This window comes from Castor canadensis, chromosome 15, assembly GCF_047511655.1.
Source record: "Castor canadensis chromosome 15, mCasCan1.hap1v2, whole genome shotgun sequence".
NCBI lineage: Eukaryota > Metazoa > Chordata > Mammalia > Rodentia > Castoridae > Castor > Castor canadensis.
Window position 1 is genome coordinate 34,826,386 of NC_133400.1, and position 21,175 is coordinate 34,847,560.

Consider the following 21,175-nt stretch of genomic DNA (forward strand, 5'->3'; position numbering starts at 1 on the left):
TGGTCTCTAAACTGAAGAGAACACCCACAGAGTGGGAGAAAATATTTGCCAATTATACATCAGACAAAGGACTGATAACCAGAATACACAGGGAACTTAAAAAACTAAATTCTCCCAAAACTAATGAACCAATAAAGAAATGGGCATGTGAACTAAACAGAACTTTCTCAAAAGAAGAAATTCAAATGGCCAGAAAACACATGAAAAAATGCTCACCATCTCTAGCAATAAAGGAAATGCAAATTAAAACCACACTAAGATTCCACCTCACCCCTGTTAGAATAGCCATCATTAGCAACACCACCAACAGGTGTTGGCGAGGATGCGGGGAAAAAGGAACCCTCTTACACTGTTGGTGGGAATGTAAACTAGTATTACCACTCTGGAAAAAAAATTTGGAGGCTACTTAAAAAGCTGAACATTGATCTACCATTTGATCCAGCAATACCACTCTTGGGGATATACCCAAAAGACTGTGACACAGGTTACTTCAGAGGCACCTGCACACCCATGTTTATTGCGGCACTATTCACAATAGCCAAGTTATGGAAACAGCCAAGATGCCCCACCACTGACCAATGGATTAAGAAAATGTGGTATCTATACACAATGGAATTTTATGCAGCCATGAAGAACGAAATGTTATCGTTCACTGGTAAATGGATGGAATTGGAGAACATCATTCTGAGTGAGGTTAGCCTGACCCAAAAGACCAAAAATCATATGTTCTCCTTCATATGTGGACATTAGATCAAGGGCAAACACAACAAGGGTATTAGACTTTGAGCACATGATAAAAACGAGAGCACACAGGGAGGGGTGAGGATAGGTAAGACAACTAAAAAATTAGCTAGCATTTGTTGCCCTTAACACAGAGAAACTAAAGCAGATACCTTAAAAGCAACTGAGGCCAACAGGAGAAGGAAACCAGGAACTAGAGAAAAGGTTAGATCAAAAAGAATTAACCTAGAAGGTAACACACATGCACAGGAAATTAATGTGAGTCAACTCCCTGTATAGCTATCCTTATCTCAACCAGCAAGAACACTTGTTCCTTCCTATTATTGCTTATACTCTGTCTTCAACAAAATTAGAGATAAGGGCAAAATAGTTTCTGCCGGGTATTGAGGGGGTGGGGGGCAGAGGGAGGGGGCGGAGTGGGTGGTAAGGGAGGGGGTGGGGGCAGGGAGGAGAAATGACCCAAGCCTTGTATGCACATATGAATAATAAAACAATAAAAAAAAAAACCTTTAAGGATTCTAAATGTCTTTCCTGGTTGAGAGTAGAGCTCAGTGGGAGAGCACTTAGCACACTGAAAAAAAAAAGTCTTTCCTAAAGAACAAGAATTAACTCACAAGTAATCAAGTAGCAGATTATATTTAGATGAATTCCTCAATATTCTGATATGGAAAAGAAAATATATCACAGAATGGGATACCACCATTCTAACTAACAACAACAAAAAGTTTGCCAATTTCCAAAATTTGGGAAAACAGGGATTTCTAAAATGATTTAGTACTGATGTAATGGAGCCACACTGACAGACTGACCCAAGACAAAAACATGACACTGTTAAAAATTTGATATTTTGAAAATTAACCACATTTATGCAAGGTGATGTCAGCCACAAACCTATGAAAACAGGTAGTGAGTATCACAAATTTTGTAACTATTCAGAAGTGTATTTTAACATTAAAAAGAAAACAAGTTACCCAGGAGCCAGTGGCTCACACCTGTAATCCTACCCACTTGGGAGGTTGAGATCAGGGGGATGAAGGTTCGAGACCAGCCCAGGCAAATAGTTTGTGAGATCTCCAAAATAATCAGGACAAAATGGACTGGATGTGTGATTCAAACAGTAGAGTGCCTGCTTTGCAAGTGCAAAGCCCTGAGTTCAAACCTCACCTCTTCCCCCAGAAAAACCCCAAACAAGGTGTCATCCTCTCACTCTAGAGATAATCCATTTTCAGCCTATTGAAACTGTAGTCCTCTTCTAATACTTTCTCTATAAAAAATTAAAACAAGTTAGATACAGCTGTATGAGCCTCATATGTAAGTCTCAAACACAGTAGTAACACAAAGAACATAGAAATTTAGCCCCATGCTCCCCAACAAATTCAGCAAAGCAGTTCACATTATCTGTCTATAATTCATTACTCATTAAATAATACACAAATATTTAGGAAGACTGTATTAGAATATGACCTCAATACTGCATAAGGGATTATCTTGTTACTATGTTGCTTTTTAAGCCACTTCTTATCTCCATTTCTAAATATCAGTATTAAGGGCTACAAAAGGCCACAGACAGGACACAAGGATGGAAAACAGTTCAAAGACATTTTAATGGCTATCTTTCCCAAGCAGTAACTTTCCCCCTACTGTTTGCATTCCAAATCCTTTCATATATGGAAGGTCAACTAAGATTATAAATCCCTGGACATAACAAAGCCCACATCAGTAGATGGATAGATTTTCAAACATTCTGTTGTGACAGTGACTACAATAGGTGATTCTACAAAAATAACATCATAGCTTTCGGATACATAAGTGTTCTTAACCGACCACTATACCACAGTTTTTTTTTTAGATTGTCAAGAATAGCCATGAAAGTAGAACTTATTTAAAATCAATGTGCTTAGTTATATTCTCCCAAATTTGGTGGCTTCCCATTCTCCAAGGTCGGCTTGGTATGGTCTTCTGCGATCTTTGCAGTATAATGAATGCACAAACACCAGAGAGCACAAATAGCCAGAGGAATTGGGATAAGCACCTGAGTGCTGCTGTATGGCAAAGATCCAGAACAGGTGCATTTACTTCAAGTGAAGTAAACCCTTCTTGTTGCTTGGGAATGAGGCCCAAGGCATCTTACGAGAAATGGCTCAGAGGGCAAGAGATGGCAGCTTGAGGATCTAGGGCTGAGAGGCTACCTCAAGGCTGGGCAGGGCTTGGAAGCAGTAAGAGATGCAGGCAGCTCCTGCTCACCAGGGGCCTTGGTTGTGGACACCTATTTGGCCCTGCTTCCCGCCACAGACATGGAAGTAGGTGGATAGCTGTGGGCACGAGCAACGGGGTGCCTCCTCCTACCTCATAAGATATCATGCTGAAGGGAGCCAGAATGCCAGTAAAGGCCAGAGCGAGCCCCACTCCACACTGTCCAGGCCTCTTCCAGGTTCCTCAGAAGACTGGGCGAAATAATGAAGCTAGTCCTCATGGGCTTGACATGCTGACCAGACGCCTCTGCACTCAAGCGTTTGTTCAGATTGTCTGAGCTCCTACAGCTCAATGTGATTGAGTTCAACAAGGTTCTATAATGAACTATGAGAATCTGGAAGAATGTGCACCAAACGTTGTACAGCTAGGCCATATGCAAAGAGCAGTAGGAGAGCCTCACAGAACCCGTCCTGCTTCTGAGGACTGCCCAACTCATTCTTTGCTCAATTAAACTCTGTTAAACTTTTTTTTTAATTAACTACAGTATAACTGTAGTTTTTGAGTATAAAAATATTACCAGAGACATATAATCTAAGAGATTCAGTAATTTCCATGCTAAGGTGTTTGAAGACATGTGTTAGACAAAAGCAAGGTAGAGAAGTATGCATCCCATTAGCTGCCCACATCTCCCATTCCCAGTCCACCTTGTCTCCAGACAATCTTTCTGGACACAAACACAAGAAACTGGTCTAATAGTGACTTGACTCTAGGAGAGGAGCTGGGTGGTACAGGGTAAAGAAGGGAGACTGCCCACTTTATGTCCTCTAATAACTTTAAAATTTCATCCTACATACAGTGCATGTATTACCCAAATTCAAACTGTTGTAATTAAAAAGAAAAGTGAAGAAGAGATAATTACCCAAATATCTCCAAATCAAATATCCAAATGATTTAGCCTTAATGGGCCTTATATAACTGGATGCAGACAAATTTAATAAAAGAATATACAGCCCACAGACTTGCTGGCACACTTTGGTTTGACTATACCACTGGCAATAACATGACTGTTATATCTAGGAAAGGTCTCTGCAGGTTAAATGATAAACAATACAAAATTATAAATTCCAAGTTCCTGTCCCTTCGAGACTCTGTTTTCTCCAAGTAGTCTTTTACAGTAAGGCTAGATATTTACCTGGCTGAGAAAAAAGAAGCTGTGACAAGTGCTGTGCAAGCGTCTGAAGGGCTGGGGCTCCTCCCAGATGATCCACGTCCAAGAGGGACACAAGACTCTGGAGGCACACGAGGGCTCTACACTGTATAGTGTTCATTCTGTAGAGGGGGTGAAACAATGCACCTGTTTCTCTACAATTTACCCACTGGAATTCAGCATTAACTTCTTTTTTTCACACAGGGTTTTACTATGTAGCCTAGGCTGGCCTAGAATTCATGATCCTCCTGCCTCTGCCTCACGAGTGCTGGGATTACAGGAAACTCCCCACCCAGCTCAGGTTTTTTGCCTAAGCTTCAGCTGTGACTGAATATCTGTAAATACAAGGGGGTCCATAGCAGGTCTGCTTGAGACTCAAGGGTGCTGACACACAACACATTTAGGAGTCATGAGGAATCTGCCTTAAAGCAATTTCTATGCAAGGCAGCATCTTTATAATTATTTTTAATTATAACATACACAAATGGTAAAGCATACAATAAATATACAGAGTTTAACAAATAACTTAAAAAAGCAAACACCTATGTACCTGGTAAGAAATAAACACTACTGGCACCTCACAGACCACATGTCCTTTCTTGGTTCTTCCCCACCTCCCTGAACCCTAGAGGAAATCTCTGTCCAGGCTTTGTATGGTAAACTCCTTGCTTTTCTTTATAGAGCTCCCACCTAGGTATGTATCACTAACTGAGTGCTACCTGGTTTTGAGCTTTGTGAAAACTGAATCACAGTGTGCACATTCTTCCTTGTCTTACTCATTCACTCAACACTCTAAGTTTCATCCACACTGAGCACAGGTTCTAGCTCAGATCCTTTTTACTGCTGTATGTGTTCCACGGTATAATGACGGCAGAGTAACTATAAGCCACACTGCTAAGAATGTAATCATGCATGTGTCCTAGTGCACATCTACCCAGGAACTTTTGGATGTTGGGAAGAGCCAGCATTTTCTATTTAATGGTCCAGTATTTCACATAATGACAAAATGACACATTTCCAAAAATAGAAGAGTTCTTACTTTCTAATCAAAGGTTTCCAAGTAGGGTTCCTAGAACATATGTCAACTGCAACGCTGTTTGGAAAGGCAGTTTTCTCAAAAACCTAGGTTTTAGAGACAGTAGGGCAAAGGTGAAAGAGAAGTCAGACATGATATTTTACAAAATTCCAATATATGACTTCCAAGTGAAATGGCGATCAAGACAGAAGCCACCTGTCTAACCTCCAGTACTGACAGTTCTACTTTGGAACCCAGGTGGTACCATCACCTGCAACCTACAAGTGTGCACTTACTTCTTTGGCACACAGAACAGCTTGCTAAACCTTTCCCATGCTCTGACATGAGCCAGGATGAAAACCCATTACCTTCTTTGGGATGGGGCAGTTGGTGAGAGCAGTATGAATCTCATGGGATAGGCAGAGAGGAGAGAGCAACTGCCCACTGCACTCGCTGAAGGAATTCTCCATAAATGCTTCACTTTCATCACTGCTAGACAGCTCTTCCCACTCATCATCCGAGGGATCTGGGAACCACACACAATTGGGACATAAGGAAAACTCTACAGAAGCTGCCCCAGCCCAGAGGGAACCGTTGGGTGCAAACCTTCATTGCAGCACATGTTGACAATGATTTCCAGAGCAGTCTGCTGAGCTGTCAGCAATGCTGTGATCTCTCTTAGTTCCTTGTCAGTGGGCTAAAGAAAAAGGACAAAAAAACCTGCATGAATTTCCTTAGTTAAAGCCTACTGGAAGATTTCTACACTTGCAATAGAGCACATTGTAAGGTAGGAGAAAAGCCCTAAAGTGTCAGAAGTATTAACTGGTATTATATATAATTCCTCTTGGCACAATAGAGTGTGCCAATGTTAACAGGGTTTCCATCTACCTGCATGGTTATCCTCTAAGTGTTGCTTAGTTAGCTGTAAAAAACAGACAGAAACTTAGGAATCTGAACTGAATTCACCCTGAAACTTAATCTAACGTGTTAAGAAGTAGTTCTGCATACTAAGACTAAAACAAAAGCTCACTTCAGACACCGGGCACTTAAAACACAACAAACTCACATTCAGATGCTCAGACATCGTCTTGGAGAGCCAAACACTACCAATAAGCCCTTATATGACCAGCAGTGCTTGCAGAGGAGCAGACAGGCTTGCTTCCTGACTTTCTTTGAAAACTAAAAGTATTTCTTTAAGACTAAAAAAAGAGGGGGCACTTTTCTCTGAAAACCTATAGTATCAATTAAACTTCATCAATTCACATTTCTTAAAATGGACGACATAAACTTACATGACCTCAAATTTTTTTTTTTTTGGTGGCACTAGGGTTTTCAACTCAGGACTTTATGCTTGCAAAGCAGGCACTTTATCCCTTGAACCACACCTCCAGTCCATTTTGCTCTGGTTATTTTGGAGATGAGGTCTCATGAACTACTTGCTGGGGCTGGCCTCCAATCTTGATTTTCCCAATCTCAGTCTCCCAAGTAGGTAGCATTCCAAGTGTGAACCACCAGTTTCTGGCTGACATCAATTCTTAAATTGTATATGAACAGTGAAATAGTCACACCAATATTTCAAAATGGCAAAATAAGCTTAAAGACATGTACTTTATTGTTTGTTTCCAAATTTCAACAGTTTCTAATTATCTTTTTAATGTTTGAACAATATTCTACTAAACGGATCCAATACAATTCACCAAGGATTCCACTGGTATGGAATATTTCAGATTATAGTCAACTCTCTGTACCTTAAGTCGCTACATCCATGGATTTAATCAACTTTTTCTTTTTTCTTTCTTTCTCTCTCTCTTTTTTTTTTCCAGTACTGGAGTTTGAACTCAGGGCCTACATTGAGCCACTCTACCAGTCCTTTTTTGTATGGGGTATTTTTGAAATGAGGTCTCGAGAACTATTTCCCCAGGCTGGCTTCAAACCATGATCATGCTGATCTTTGCCTTCTGAGTAGCTAGGATTATAGGCATGAGCCACCAGTACCAGGCTTATTTTTCTTTTCTTTGAGGTTAGGTCTCTCTACAATGCCCAGGCTAGCCTTGAATTCCTAGGTTCAAGTGATCCTCCTGCCTCAGCCTCCTAAGTAGCTGGGATTACAGTCACACATCACTGTACCCCGTTAACCAACTCAGGATCAAAACTTTCTGGGGAAAGAAAAAAAACACACCTATACTGAATATGCACAGACTTTTTCCCCTTATTTTTATCCCCTAAACAATAGAGTATAACCACTTGCCAGCTCTGCCAAAGAAAAAAAAACAAAGAAAAATAAAAACATAAACCCAAAACCTCTTTTATCTGACACTGTATGAGGAATTACAAGCAATTCAGTAATGATTCAAATATACATGACAATGTGCATAGGTCCTATGTATACAGCATGCCTGTTTTTTTTTTTGTGGTACTAGGGTTTGAACTCAGGGCTTACATCAAGAGCCACTCACCAGCTCCTCACCCCACTTTTTTTTTTTTTGAGAAGGTTTTTTATGGAGACAGGATCTCACAAACTATTTGCATAGGCTGGCTTTGAACCGTGATCCTCCTATCTCTGCATCCTGAGTAGTTAGGATCTCAGGCATGAGTTACCGGCGCCTGCTTACTGTGCCATTTCATATAAAGGACTTGAGCATCCCAGGATTTTGGAATCTGAGGGAGGTCCTGGACTCGAACTCTGTGGATGTGGATGGCCGATTATGCTTGGATACTTATTTCCTCAGGTTTACTGCTCCAAGGTTAAAAAAACATTGGTGGGCCCTATAATGTATTTACATCTCCCTTTCCAGGATGTTTTGCTCACTGAAAATCTCACGAACAAATTCTTTGTCCAAGAATCTAAGACTTTAATTGCATCTTTGAACTACTGCTTCATCTTTACCAAAAAGAGGTGGTGCTGGGGGAATGGGGGTGTGGGTCAGTGGTAAAGTACAGCTTAGCATGTGTACTAGGGATTCAATCCCTAGCACCACAACACAAAGAAACCAGAAGAAACAAAAAGCAAATGCTAATCTAACAGATGTAGCCCAGCAAGTCCTAAATTTGTATTCCATTTATGACTAACAGTGTGTACCAAAATCATTCCTATTTGTTTTGTGTGTGTGTTATTCAACTAAACAAACCTTCATTAGAATAGACTGTAGCTAAATAAGACTTGTTGCTTCATTCTCATCCACTTAAAATGTACAAAGATCTGCTTAGAAGCTGGAACTCTGAAATTTGGCTCCACTTTATGTAACTGCCACTCAAAATATTTCTCTGCTTCTACTGTTACGAAGCTGACATAAAGAACCAATCTAAATGAGATGTTATGACATTTGAGATTTGCTTCAAAGAAACCAGCAGAGAGAGGAGCGAGTGACTAGGTAACAGATGAAATAAAACAGAGAGCCAGGATAAGTAATAACTGTGAGAGCTGGAGAGGGTTCTTTACTTCTGCATGTATTAAAGACAACTACTTGAGTTAAACTGCTCTTCTTTAAATATTTCTGGCTACGCCTTCTTCAGCTAAACAATGCAATTAAGAGTTGTGATTCTACAGGACTGCAGCAGAAGCCACCAGATAGTGATGGGGTCTTTATTTCTGGCATGTCAGCATGGTGTCCAGAACCATACTGGCACCTAAACACTGGCTGACTGACCAACCAGCATGTTAACCACCCAGGCTGCTCAGTTAAGACTTTACAAGCAAGTTTTTGCTATGAGAAAGCACTGCACTTTATAAACACAAAATTATTTTTCTTTACTTTTTCCTCCCTTTTGGTACTAGGGATTAAACCCAGGCCTCTGACATGGTAAGCATGCACTCTACCTCCATTTTAAAATAAAGCTTAATAAATCTCCACATAATAGTTATCAGTCATTCGTAAACAATGGCATGTCTATCTTAACCATGGTAGATAGACTTGAGTCTCCCTTCCATTCCCTTTAGGAGTCCCTGGGAAGCAAGACTGGACATGGGTACAATCACACAAGAGTATCATTCCTGGGCTGGTGGCATAGCTCAAGAAGTAGAGCACCTGCCTAGCAAGCATGAAATCCCATTTCAAATCCCAGTACTGAGTTCAAATCCCAGTACTGTTTAAAAAAAAAACAATACCACCAAAAAACCTCTCCCATTCCCAGCAAGAATTTCAGGTTCTCCAGAGTTTCCAACAGCCTCACTGCCAATTCCCACTTTTGCTCTGAAAGGCATATGGAGTGGTAAATCATGCTATGCCTAAGTCAGCCAGGGTAACAGAGATCTGAGCAGTACCATGCCATTCCCCCCTTCCACATTTCATATAGGAAGCTGAGCAAAGTACCAATTCCTTTAGTTTGAAGACAGTGTGGGAGGCAATGTGCAACTAAAGAGAGAGACACAGTTAGAGACTATTTTTCTTTTTGGGCGAACACTTCTAACATTGTAATAAGAATCAATAGGCAAATGTCACTGATTTTTACCAAAATTCACTTTCTATAGCTAATTTTGCTAGTACTTTTCTACAAAGGTAAGGGTGCCCGTTGGAGGAAAACAGCTGTATTAGTCCAGGCTTAAGCATCAAATCTGACTTACTGGAAGTAAATCAGAAATGAAAGTTTTCCTTCTGACTTTTCTTCTGCAAGGAATCTCTTCCATTTCATCATCCACCAAATCATCACCACCAGCATTGTCCAGGATTTCCTCAGTCTCCGCAGCTGTCTTTATCCGCTGAGTTTCGGCCTCCTTCATTTGAATAACCGTTTCCATAGCATCCATTTCTAAAACTTCAGATAAGATCTTTAGGATAGCATTTATGATTTCTGCCTGACTCTTTGATGGAATAATGTCCTTTAGATTCCAGATTGTGCCTGGGAAAAAATGACCATAAGGACAAGGGAATCACTTGTGAAAGAAACCTCACACTGAGAACAGTTTCCATAAGACTGGGTATTTAGGCTCAGATGTAATTTCAAAATATCTCAACACCACTGTCTTTGTTCAGATTTTATTAAATAATGAAAAGCACTGTGTGTAGCTGCACACGTGTAATCTCAGCACTCAGGAGGTTGAGGCAAGAAGACAAGAGTTCGAGGCCAGCCTAAGTAACATAGCAAGACTCTACCTCCCAAAAAAAGAAAAGGGTGCCCAGAGGCAGCACCCTTGCTTATGATGTTTCACAATCATCCCCTGGCAGCACACAATGCTCTTCTCTGATGCACAGCCTATCAGCCCAGAGAACATGGACCACGCTTCTGCTTCCTGCTTATCAAACTAAAACAGGAGCTACCAGTAAGTAGTCAGATTAATTTAAAAAAGTGATGGCAAACTAAAAATACCACCTTGGCATATACCCAAAAGATTGGAAACAGGGATTCAAATAGATCACAGGCAGGTTCACTGTAGACTTACTCATAATTGCCAAGAGTTGAAAGCAACCCAAGTGTCTATGAACAAGTGAATGGATAAACAAGATGTGGTAAGTATATATACATACAATGAAATATTACTCAGCCTTCAAAAGGAAGGCAATACTGGGACACCTGCTACCACCTTGAGAACCTTAGGCTAAGTGAAATAAGCCAGTTACAAACAAACATATGATTCCACTCATATAAGTAATTGACAGCAGTCAAATTCATAGAGACAGACAGTAAAATGTTTGTCTACTTTCAGAACAGGTATAAGCACAAGAAGCCCTGATGTAGTGAGATGAAGGAATGACTGACCTGTGGCTCTGCCTCTCCCCATTACAAGTCACCCAAAAGCACGCTATCTCATTTGGCTAATTTTACCTGCTACCAGTGTCTTTAAGAGAATGTACTCCATGGAACTGACAGGACACAGCATTGCGGATTCCAGCACATGAAGCGCTGTAGCACTGAAAGATTTCAGTAGCTCTGGGTTATCTTCTGTCACTGTCTGCAAACAATATGCTACAAGATAAAAGTTAAGAATTTAGAGACAAATGAATTCTTCTTAGTGTTATTTACACCAGTATAACTGTTTACAACTCCTTTAGACTCATGTGGTTGCTTTAGGATGTACATGCTTTATCTCAAGGATGGTACATGGCAAAGGAAACTTCCCAAGCTCTCAGTGCTATAGATCCTTTTCTTTTTAAAATTTCTAATTCTTTACAGAACTAAAATATAATTTTAGTTCTAAAATACAATTTAAAAGGCTCTTAAATATTGTGGCAATGTTGAATTACTATTAAAATTTATAAAAATTTATCCTTATTTTATGCACTTTTCATGGACCAGTAGCAAACAGTCCATGGACCAAACTCTTAAAGTACCTCTGTTGCTGAGTACAAGCCCTAGATATTGTAGCTTTCTTTAATTAATTAACTAATTAATTTTTTGGTGGGACTGACGTTTGAACTCAGGGTGTAGTGCTTGCAAAGCAGGCGCTCTACCACTTGAGCCATACCACCAGTCCATTTTGTTTTGGTTATTTTGGAGTTGGGTCTTGAGAACTATTTGCCTGGGCTGGCCTCAAATCTCTATCCTTCAAATCTTAGCCAGCGCCCGGCTGTGGTTTCCTTTAAATTCATCAGGATTTAAGTTAGAGTTACTTTCTGGTGAATCAATAGTCCTTAAAGAAAAGTTATTTTGTATAAAAAAAAATAAGCAAATTAAGAGATGGGTAAAATATTAATAGGCTTATGTTCCATTTAGAATTTAACTTCTTCCCTGGCATTAAAATGAGACAATAGATTACAGTTTGCATATGAGAAACAATTAACTGAAAGTATAAAAACAATTGGGACTGCACGAAATGTTTGACAGAAGAGATATTGGAAGCACAAAAGGGGAAGCAAGCCCAAATTGTTTCTTTTGAGATATTTATTCTATACAAATCCATTTCTTTCCAGTTCTAAAAATTTCAAAATAGATTTTCCCCATCCAAATTAACCAAAACACATGATATTGCTATGATCTAATTTGGTTTCTAAAATATATTTGTTTATAAACCCATATATATATATATATATATATATGTGTGTGTGTGTATATATATATATATATACATATATATATATATATACATATATATATATATAAATCCACACATAAATGTACATGTAAGTACATGGGTTGTGTTTTCATTGAGACTAATTCTACCCACTTTAGCAAAAAAAGCAAGATAAACTGTGACTGGTACCATAAATACAAGTTCATAAATGTTTTATTAATATTTGGATTTGTATGATAAATTCTCTTTACTATATGTAAGCCTTGCTTGACTTTTTTAAACATGTTTAAAAAATCATGAATCTAGCTAAATGCAGAAAGAGAATACTACTACACAATATGAAATGACTTTATTCTGATCCATGTCAAAAAGTTCATTCCAGAAAAAAAAACTAAAAAAAGCAACTAAATCTACAAGAGTCAAAAGCACAAAAATAAAGTTTTTCTCCTAAAAGCTATTAACTAACTTCCCTGAAATTCTCTCTCTCTTTTTTTTATTCGTTTATTCATATGTGCATACATTGTTTGGGCCATTTCTCCCCTCTCCCCCGCTCAAATTCTCTTATTGTAATAAAAACTATCCTGAGATTAAGTCACTGTTGATTTCCTAAAAACAAGTGAAACTGTTTTTTAAAATCCTCATTTACAACACTGACCCCCCAACCAGTGTTCCTTTTGAAAAACTGATTTTTAAAATTTTTCCCAGTAGCATTTATTTATTCCACTATTATATTTTTGTTGTTTTCCCTTTTCTGTTCTCTTAAAGGTACCCATTACAAAAGAAACAATACACTTCTTCCTTGCTAGGAGAAATGCATAGTTAAATAAAACCACAGCTATATGCCTGCTGTGGCATGATGGGTAAACAAGCTTTTCATCAACTATTTCTCTACTCACACCCAGAATTCTGTTGAGCTTTCCATCCTTTAGTTTCTGATTTCTCCCCCTTCTAGGTTGAGGGTCCCTGGTGGTTCTCTAGCAGCCCAACTTAAAGAAGGCGAGGGAGCCAAGGCAGCTGAAGTTGCTGAACTCCACTCCCCCCTACCCTGTGACAGGGATACAAGCCTAAGTGAAAGTTCGATCATTTCTTTTCCTCTCTCCCAAAAAAGCACAGGCTATCAGTTTTCTCTGGGAGTGTAAGATAGAGATAAAAACATTTAATTAAGTCTAGATTCCAATTAGCCTTGGCTCAAAGGCCTAGTAGAGTTTGTGGGTTACTGTTTCTTTGAAAACTTCAAAAGTTAATAAAGGCTTCTAAGAAGTAACATACTAAAAAACCAGTCTCACCTTCCTTCCTCCCTTTCTAAGCAAAAGAACAAGAAAACTGTGTAAGTAAAGTATGAATCACAGGTTAAACAGAACTCCTTCACCATATGTTTGTATACAATGAAACAAAGAAAATCACTCTTGTAGAATAAACATACTATGGTCTGAATACAAATCGTTAAATAAGGCTACATGTACTTAATAAATCATCACCTTTTCTTCACTTACCTACTGAAATAGCCAGGTCAACATTGGTGGAAAACCTACTTAAATACTTTAATACAATCTCCAAACACCCTTCTTTGTTGAATATAGATACTGCTCTACTACTGCATTCACTAAATTGAAGGGGGAAAAAAAAGTTTTACTATTCACATTTTAACATTTAAGAAATCAACCACAGAAATCCATGACAAATATAAATTAGGCTTTATAAAACCAAAAGATTGGAGTTGAACACCCACCATTTTTATAGACGAAGAAACAAATGCTCACTCTTATTCACTATACACAATACCTGGCTATCTGTATTTTATTTCCATCACAGTAGGACCTTTATCATGACAGTTTCCTGACAGAAGGATAGAGCTACAGGAAACCTCTGAAATCATTTAATTCAACTCCCTATTTTACAGGTGACAAAACTGAGGTTCCAAAAGGTGAGGTGATCTGTCTGAAGGTCACACCTCTATTGGTGGTGGAGCCAGGCCCAGTACCTAGGTGCTCTGGATCCAGCCTACTGCTTTTTCCACTATACCACAAATGAGAAGTTCAAATACATCAGAAGGGCTCTTGTCACACAAAAAGCACAAATCTAAAAGAAATTTTATTTTAGTCACTCCTAGAGAGTGAAGTTATAATTTCATTAAGCAGAATTTTCAATTACTCTAATAAATATTTTTGAAATCACACTACCTTTCAATAAAAGAATCTGAAAACTATCAGTTACTAATGAGCAGGGTAAGAAGAACTAATTATTATAATTTTAACCATGTTTCCAGTGAAAGATGTTCCTCCATACATACCACATACACTCAACACATGAGCAGAGCTAATAGAACTGACTATATTACTAAATTAAATCTGTTATCCAAGGAAAATATTTTGCTCACTATGTATCTGTATATACATGTATCTATCTAGTTACTGTGGCACTGTCAAAAAGACAAGGCAGTACTGGAGGTAGCTCAAGCGGTAGAGCTCTTACCTAGCAAGTGCAAAGCCCTGGGTTCAAACTTCAAACCCCAATACCACACCCACACACACACCCACACAAAGAAAAAGAAAAAAAACAAGGCATACATGAGTAAAGATAATTTGAAATATAAACTGTGAAACAAAAATATTAATAGCTATGACATCATGTTAAGTGAGATAAGCCAAGATAAGAAAGACAAATACTACATGTTTTCATTCATGTTCGGAATCTAGACCTAAAAAAAAAAAAAAAGAAAAAAATCATTGTAAAAATCACTGTAAAAGTGGGAGATTGGGTTGGGGAAGGGTTAGCGGGAGGAGAAAGGAAAGGAGAGGGTGATGTGTGTGTGTGTGTGTGTGTGTGTGTGTGTGTGTGAATATAACAGAAGGAGATTATAAATATGTATGAAACTAGGATAATGAAACCCTTTGAAAATGATTATAAAGCAGGTGGGGAGGAAGGAGGAGGTTAAGAAAGTAATATGATTGGGGTGAATTTGATCAAAGTACATTATATGCATGTACGGAAACATCACAATGAAACCCCTTTGTACAATTAGTTTATGCTAACAAAAAATTCTATTTTAATATAAAAATAAGGCTATGATAACTGTAAATGATAAAGGCAGGCTCACAGGCATTCAAGAAAGAGGAATTAGGGCTGGCAAAGTAGCTGCCTAAGCAAGTGTGAGGACCTGAGTTCAAACAACAGTACTGCCAAAAAAAAAAAAAAGAAAAGAAAAAAGAAAGAGGAACACATTGGACATACTTTCAGGCTCTTTTCAAATAAATTTTAAAAGGAATTTTCAATTCAAAAAATGATAGGGGCTAGGGCGTAGCTCAGTGGTAGTGCATGCTAGCTTGCATGCCACCCTGGGTTTAATCCCATCTCCTCAAATCTCACCCTGTCAAAATTTCCAGATGGAATTCATTCACTATCTACAAATGAACTCACATGAGTCTGGAGGTGTGGCTCAAATGGTACAGCACCTGCCCAGAAAGTGCTCAAAGCCCTGCCATTAAACCCCAGGACCACAAACAAACACAAACAAACAAACAAAATTTTATATAAGTTCAGATTTTCAGAATCCAACTTAATCTTTTTTTTTTTGTGGTAGTGGGATTTGAACTCAGGGCCTCACGCTTGCTAGGCAGGCGCTATACCATTTGAGCCATACTCTTCCAGCCCCCAAGTTAGTCTCGAATTCTAACAAACACTTGTGCTTTTAGGTAGGCATTACAATCACTGCCAACTGAAAATAAGGAACTATGACAGAATCCCATTATAATTATGGACATAAAACAGGACAGAAAAAAGTAAATCCAGGTAGTGTTTCTAGCCATTTCCATTCCCGCAGCAGGTCCACTCCACCCCAACCAGAGCTACAATCATGGAATAGGAAGTGATCTTCTTTCTGTGGGGCCACAGAAGCTCCTTGGGCATCTACTTCCCACTCATGTGGTTACTGACAGGACATGGAGTACAACACTAGCTGTACCAGGTTTGTGGTCGTGATCTCATCCAGACACCAACACAGGTCCACACTGAGCTGAGGGACAAAGGACAAATAGCAGTGCTACAGGTCATGATTCCTCCTGGTTTTTGTCAGTTGCAGTAACTGGAGGGAAGTGATGCAAAATGCAGTAAAAGATGCAAAGAAGGTAGGAGGAACAAGGGCTTGTAGGAAGGGTTGATCTCAGATTACCGGATACTGCCTTCTGTCAAGTATTATGGATTTGCAGGTCTATCCAGGGGAACAGAGACTACTACAAAGTCAAACAGGAAGAGCACCAGCCTGAGTCACAATGTAGCAGGCAGGAGGCTGTGCTTTGAAAGCATCTTACCATATATTCCACAGCACATTCACAGCCTCATTGGCTATATTCTCAATAGAATTTCTGTTCTGATCTTTTTTCTCCTGTGGAATCATTTCATTTGAATCCAGTCCAGCACTACACTGTAACCAAATATCATGATTAGCACCCTGGTTCAAAAGAATAATTAAACAAAAAACTGATGGTGGTAAAGAATCACAAAAACTATACATAAGAAATTTTAACAAGCCTAGTAAATTCTCAATTCCCGTAACCATGCATCCCTTGGTAAGCAACACAGACAAAAAAGGTTCCCAAGTCATTGTGCAAACTAAATATAAAGCATTTCACACTTAAAATAAAAGACAGTAAGGAAGGCAAAGAAATATCAGTTAACAGAGCACTCTTAAGGCACTATTCTAAACATTTTACATATATTAAGTTATTTAATCCCCACAACAAACTTACAAGGTAGATCAACTATTAATCTTGCTCTCCTGGTACAATTAGGAAATTGAGGTACAGGGAGGTTGCTGAATGTACAACTTGGTATGTGCTGAAGCTGGACTACAGCTAGCCCCACAGCTGGTGCTCTTAACCACGTGTAGTACCATCCCCAGCACAGCCCACAGCACCCTCTAAGGCACAGCTTTCCAACCGAGGGCTTTAGTACCACTGATTCTTTGGACAAGAGCACTCTTCATTGTGGCAGGACTACCCTCTGCATTGAAAAAGGTTCAGTGGCATCCCTGACCTCTTCCCATAGGATGCCAGTAGCAACACACCCCCTAAGCTGTGAAAACCAGAAGTCTTCAAATTTTGCCAAATGTCCCCTGTCCAGAAAAAATCACCCCTAGTTAAGAGTCAGTGCTATCAAGGAAACAGGACTGATGCCTTGTATCAAAATTGGATATCCTTAAATGAAAATTACAGAAGAGGCAAAGATCAAGACCTTAACCACTGAACTACATCATGTAATAAGAATGGCATGATATGGCCCGGTGCCAGTGGCTCATGCCCATAATCCTAGCTACTTAGGAGGGCAGAGATCAGGAGGATTGAGGTTTGAAGCCAGCCCTTGCAAATAGTTCCACGAGACCCTATCTCGAAAAACCCTTTACAAAAATAGGGCTGGTGGAGTGGCTCAAGGTGAAGGCCCTGAGTTCAAGCCCCAGTATCGTTAAAAAAAAAAAAAAAAAAAAAAGGCATGACATGAAAATTGAACAGCCTTTCTTTTTTGAGACAGGGTCTCACTTTGTGGCTCAGAATAGCGTAGAACTTGCTATTAGCCCCGCCTGGCCTCAAACTCTCAAATCTTCCTACCTCTGCCTCCCAAGTGGTGGGATAACAGGTGTGCACCACCATGCCTGGCAAGAATGCAACACAATCTTTACAAGTTTGAAATGTCTGTGCCCTGGTTTTGTCATCTACAAAACAGGAGTAATAATAATATCTGCCCTGGGCTAGGGATGTAGCCCAGTACTACAGCATTTTGCTAGCACGTATGACGCCCTGGGTTCAATCCCTAGCATTGCAAGAAAAAAGAAATACTGGCCTTGTAGGATTGCTGTGAGGATTAAATTAAATATGTACAACATAAAAGCAGTATTTGGAACACAAGCAAGCAATCAGCAAGTACTCATTATTTTTATTGTGAGAAGCTTAAAGTCTAAAGGAGTGAGTCTGGAGTTTTAGAAAGGTCTTTTCCAAACATCATATAAATAAAGATGGTGGAAAAAAATAAATAAATAAATAAAGATGGTGAACACAAAATAATAGAGACAGTGGAATCAATGATGAGAATATATCAGTTTCCAGAAAAATAAATGAACTACTTATATTTTACATATGTTTCAGAGGAAGACAAAATAACAGCAAAGTACTTAAAATTTTTTTCCTTAAAAATCTGTCTCCTAAAAGCTACATTTGGAAGGTGCCTTTCAAGACACTTTACAACTGCATACCTCTTTTAGCAGAGCCACTAGGGGAGTCATGATGTCCTTTGTCACCATGTCATCACAAACTTCAAAACCTCCACAAGCACTGAGATTTCTACATAAGAAGTTTAAAACATTTACTTTCAGATCACATTTCGCAAAATACTAACCTCAAATTTATTTCTATTTTTAACCACACTTAAGACTACCCAGAGGAAATCATTTATTATTTCACTTTGGGGCTTCTATACTGTTGACATGCTGCATATTTCTACCAGTTCTGGTCTTTATTCTACAAGATGTAAGCAAATGACTATCATGTAACAACTTAGTTTTGAGGCCTGAGACAGTACACAGGTACATGGCTATATGAAAGGGAAAAGGGGAAAGAGTTTTTCTCGTTTAATGTGAGCAAATCACACGTTGTAAGAAGGGATCATTTCCTGGAATCAAGACTGTAAGAGCAGCAAAGGAGCAAGATCGGGTCACTGAGAATGACATCCCATGAAGTGACTTTGGCTAAATCTAATTTTAACTGAAAAGACACTGCTTGCTTTCTGAGCACAAAACTCTGTGCCAGGCACAGAAGATGATCCACAATCTTCTGGGAGCTTCCATCTTGTATATGTCTGGGGGACAGGGTAGAAAGAGCAGGGCATTTCCCTATGCTGTTTCCTCCCTAGAGATAGAAGGATGTCTGCCACCCTCCATCAATGGTTGATCCCCACTCATTCCTCACATCAAACATCGTTTGCTTAGAGTCTGCTTCCCTGGACCCTCTAGTTATACTATCTCATAGCATCTTCTGTAATAACCACTAGTTGTAATTATACGTATATGTGATTGGTTAATGCTCATCTCCCTCAAGAGATTTTAAGAATCATCAAGGACAGATATTATGTCTGTCTTCCTCACTACCACATGCCCAGAGCCTAGCTGAGTGCTAGGCACACAGCAGGTGCTAGATACATATTTGCTAAGTCAGTAATTGAAACATGATACATACAGACAGAGCTGTAACAGCTACAAATATTAACTAACACTCTTGCCCCATCTACAGTCCATTCACTGCATGGCCACCAGAGTGGCCTTTTCCAAAGGTAGTTAGATCCTTGTCACACCCAGCTCTAACACCCTTCTATAATTGGCCATCTCTCCAACCTCACCTCCTACAATTCCCCATCATATTGTCCTCAGCCACACTAACCTTTCTGCCTGTTAACCAGGCCAAACAGAACTGTTGCCTCACTTCCCTGCAGTCTTTTTCCCCTCCGTGAGGAACGCTCTACCCCTTATTTCCCATGCCTGGCGCTCCCACCTTCAAGCATGGTTCACAAATGTGATCTGGAGAGCACCCAATTTAAGCTTCCCAATCCCAGTACATCGCTCTCTTGTTTTTCCGTAACACTTCTCAGTAATATTGTATTTTACCTTTTTTTACTAGCTCCCTGACTCATCATCAACACAGCATCTGCAAATACCGGTATCTTGGCTGCCTTGCTCAACGTCCTATACCTGCTCAATCTCCCGTGCACTTAGAGCAATTCCTGGCACACAGACTGGAAGAGTTCATTCAAACGGGGACCCTACGCAGGGTTCTTAAAGAGGGGAAAGGATGCGCCACATTTGAGGACAAGATGCCTTAGCAGGTGGCTGCTGAAGAAGCCAGGTGGACAGATGGAATGCGTGTGGTTTGGGGGTCTTGGAGCCCTCTGGATCCTAGGTTCACATCAGCCAGCGCCTGCAAGCGTGGGACCCGGGGCAAGTTTTCCAACCTTCTGAGCGCACTGAGGATGAATCAGGGAGTGTGCACATAGCACAAAAAGCTCTGCGTCTGTGTGGGCCCCAACGCGGTGGGCACACCCCCAGGCCCTCTTCCCGTTTACCTCAACGCCCCGGCAGCTGTCTCCCTGACCGCCAAACTGGGGTCCAGTAGCAGCGGCCCGAGCCGGCGCACAGCATCACGGCGAGCCAGGCAGGGCAGCGCAGGCCGCTGCTGTACCAAGCGAGCCAGCCCCGCGCAGGCGCACTCGCGAACCTCGGCGCTCGGGTGTTGGAGCTGCGGGATGGGAGAGCAGTCAGCGGGCGCAGTGCGCACGCGCGCGCCGGGGGCTGCAAGCGAGCACCCGACCCCCGGCCCCCGGACCGTGCCCCGCGCCCCAGACCTGGCGGAGACCTAACTGCACCTTTTCCAGCAGCTCTGCCGCCGGTCCATCATCTTCCTCGTCTTCAGTGCCGTTCGCCGCAGCCACCGCCTCGGCCTGACAGTTGCCGGTAGGGGAGAACTGAGGTCGCTTGAAGCGCTTCGTCCGGCTCTTGCCCATGGTGACGTACTCTGTGGGAAAAGATCGAAAGAAGAGGGCAACAGCAAGCCGTAGGAGCTGCCGAGCTGGGGACGAGGTCGTGTCGCCAAAGGGGCTTAAAGGTCTCTACTCAGTTGGGCCACAGCACACATGGAGAAGTAGCACGCATGCGCACGGCGCGTCGGCCGCGAGAAAGGCCTGGCACGGGAAGTGCGCAGGCGTGGGGGTGACGTGGGCGGGGCCAGCCCTGGCAGTGGGCGGAGTCCTGTGGATTTTCCTGGGAATGGTAACGTCGACCCCGCCTCCATCCAATAAATGCACAGCTTCTAGGTTAACTCCGTATGGAAAACAAACTTCATCTTATAGTAACCATAACATTAATTACTGTAGCATATTTTGAAAATAATCACAGAGATGTAGCTCCCATGCAGAAGCTCGGACCTATCAAAGTACAAAGAAACCTTGAAGCCACCAAATATATGTTGATGGGCTTTACTTCCCAGGTCTCTCTGATCTGGCCACAGATCTGCTACATCCCTATTCCAAGAGACTATCT

General features: G+C 40.6%; 1 protein-coding gene across 2 annotated transcripts in view; it reads right to left on the reverse strand.

Moving 5' to 3' along the window:
* Positions 1–20,817, reverse strand: part of Heatr3 (HEAT repeat containing 3) — a 38,291-nt gene extending 17,474 nt beyond the window's left edge. Inside the window, exons 1-11 of one of the 2 annotated variants that reach the window (XM_074056034.1) lie at positions 20,503–20,817; positions 20,203–20,375; positions 18,344–18,431; positions 16,410–16,522; positions 13,596–13,705; positions 10,917–11,057; positions 9,718–9,908; positions 5,763–5,853; positions 5,525–5,682; positions 5,181–5,263; positions 4,127–4,263 (exon numbers count right to left, since the gene is read on the reverse strand). In XM_074056034.1, coding sequence (XP_073912135.1) covers positions 4,127–4,263; positions 5,181–5,263; positions 5,525–5,682; positions 5,763–5,853; positions 9,718–9,908; positions 10,917–11,057; positions 13,596–13,705; positions 16,410–16,522; positions 18,344–18,431; positions 20,203–20,375; positions 20,503–20,640 — 1,423 coding nt within the window. In that variant the 5' untranslated portion in view covers positions 20,641–20,817. Of the gene's footprint in view, positions 1–4,126; positions 4,264–5,180; positions 5,264–5,524; positions 5,683–5,762; positions 5,854–9,717; positions 9,993–10,916; positions 11,058–13,595; positions 13,706–16,409; positions 16,523–18,343; positions 18,432–20,202; positions 20,376–20,502 lie in introns of both variants that reach the window. The other variant, XM_020179716.2, reaches the window with a different exon arrangement.
* Positions 20,818–21,175: the final 358 nt, after the last annotated feature.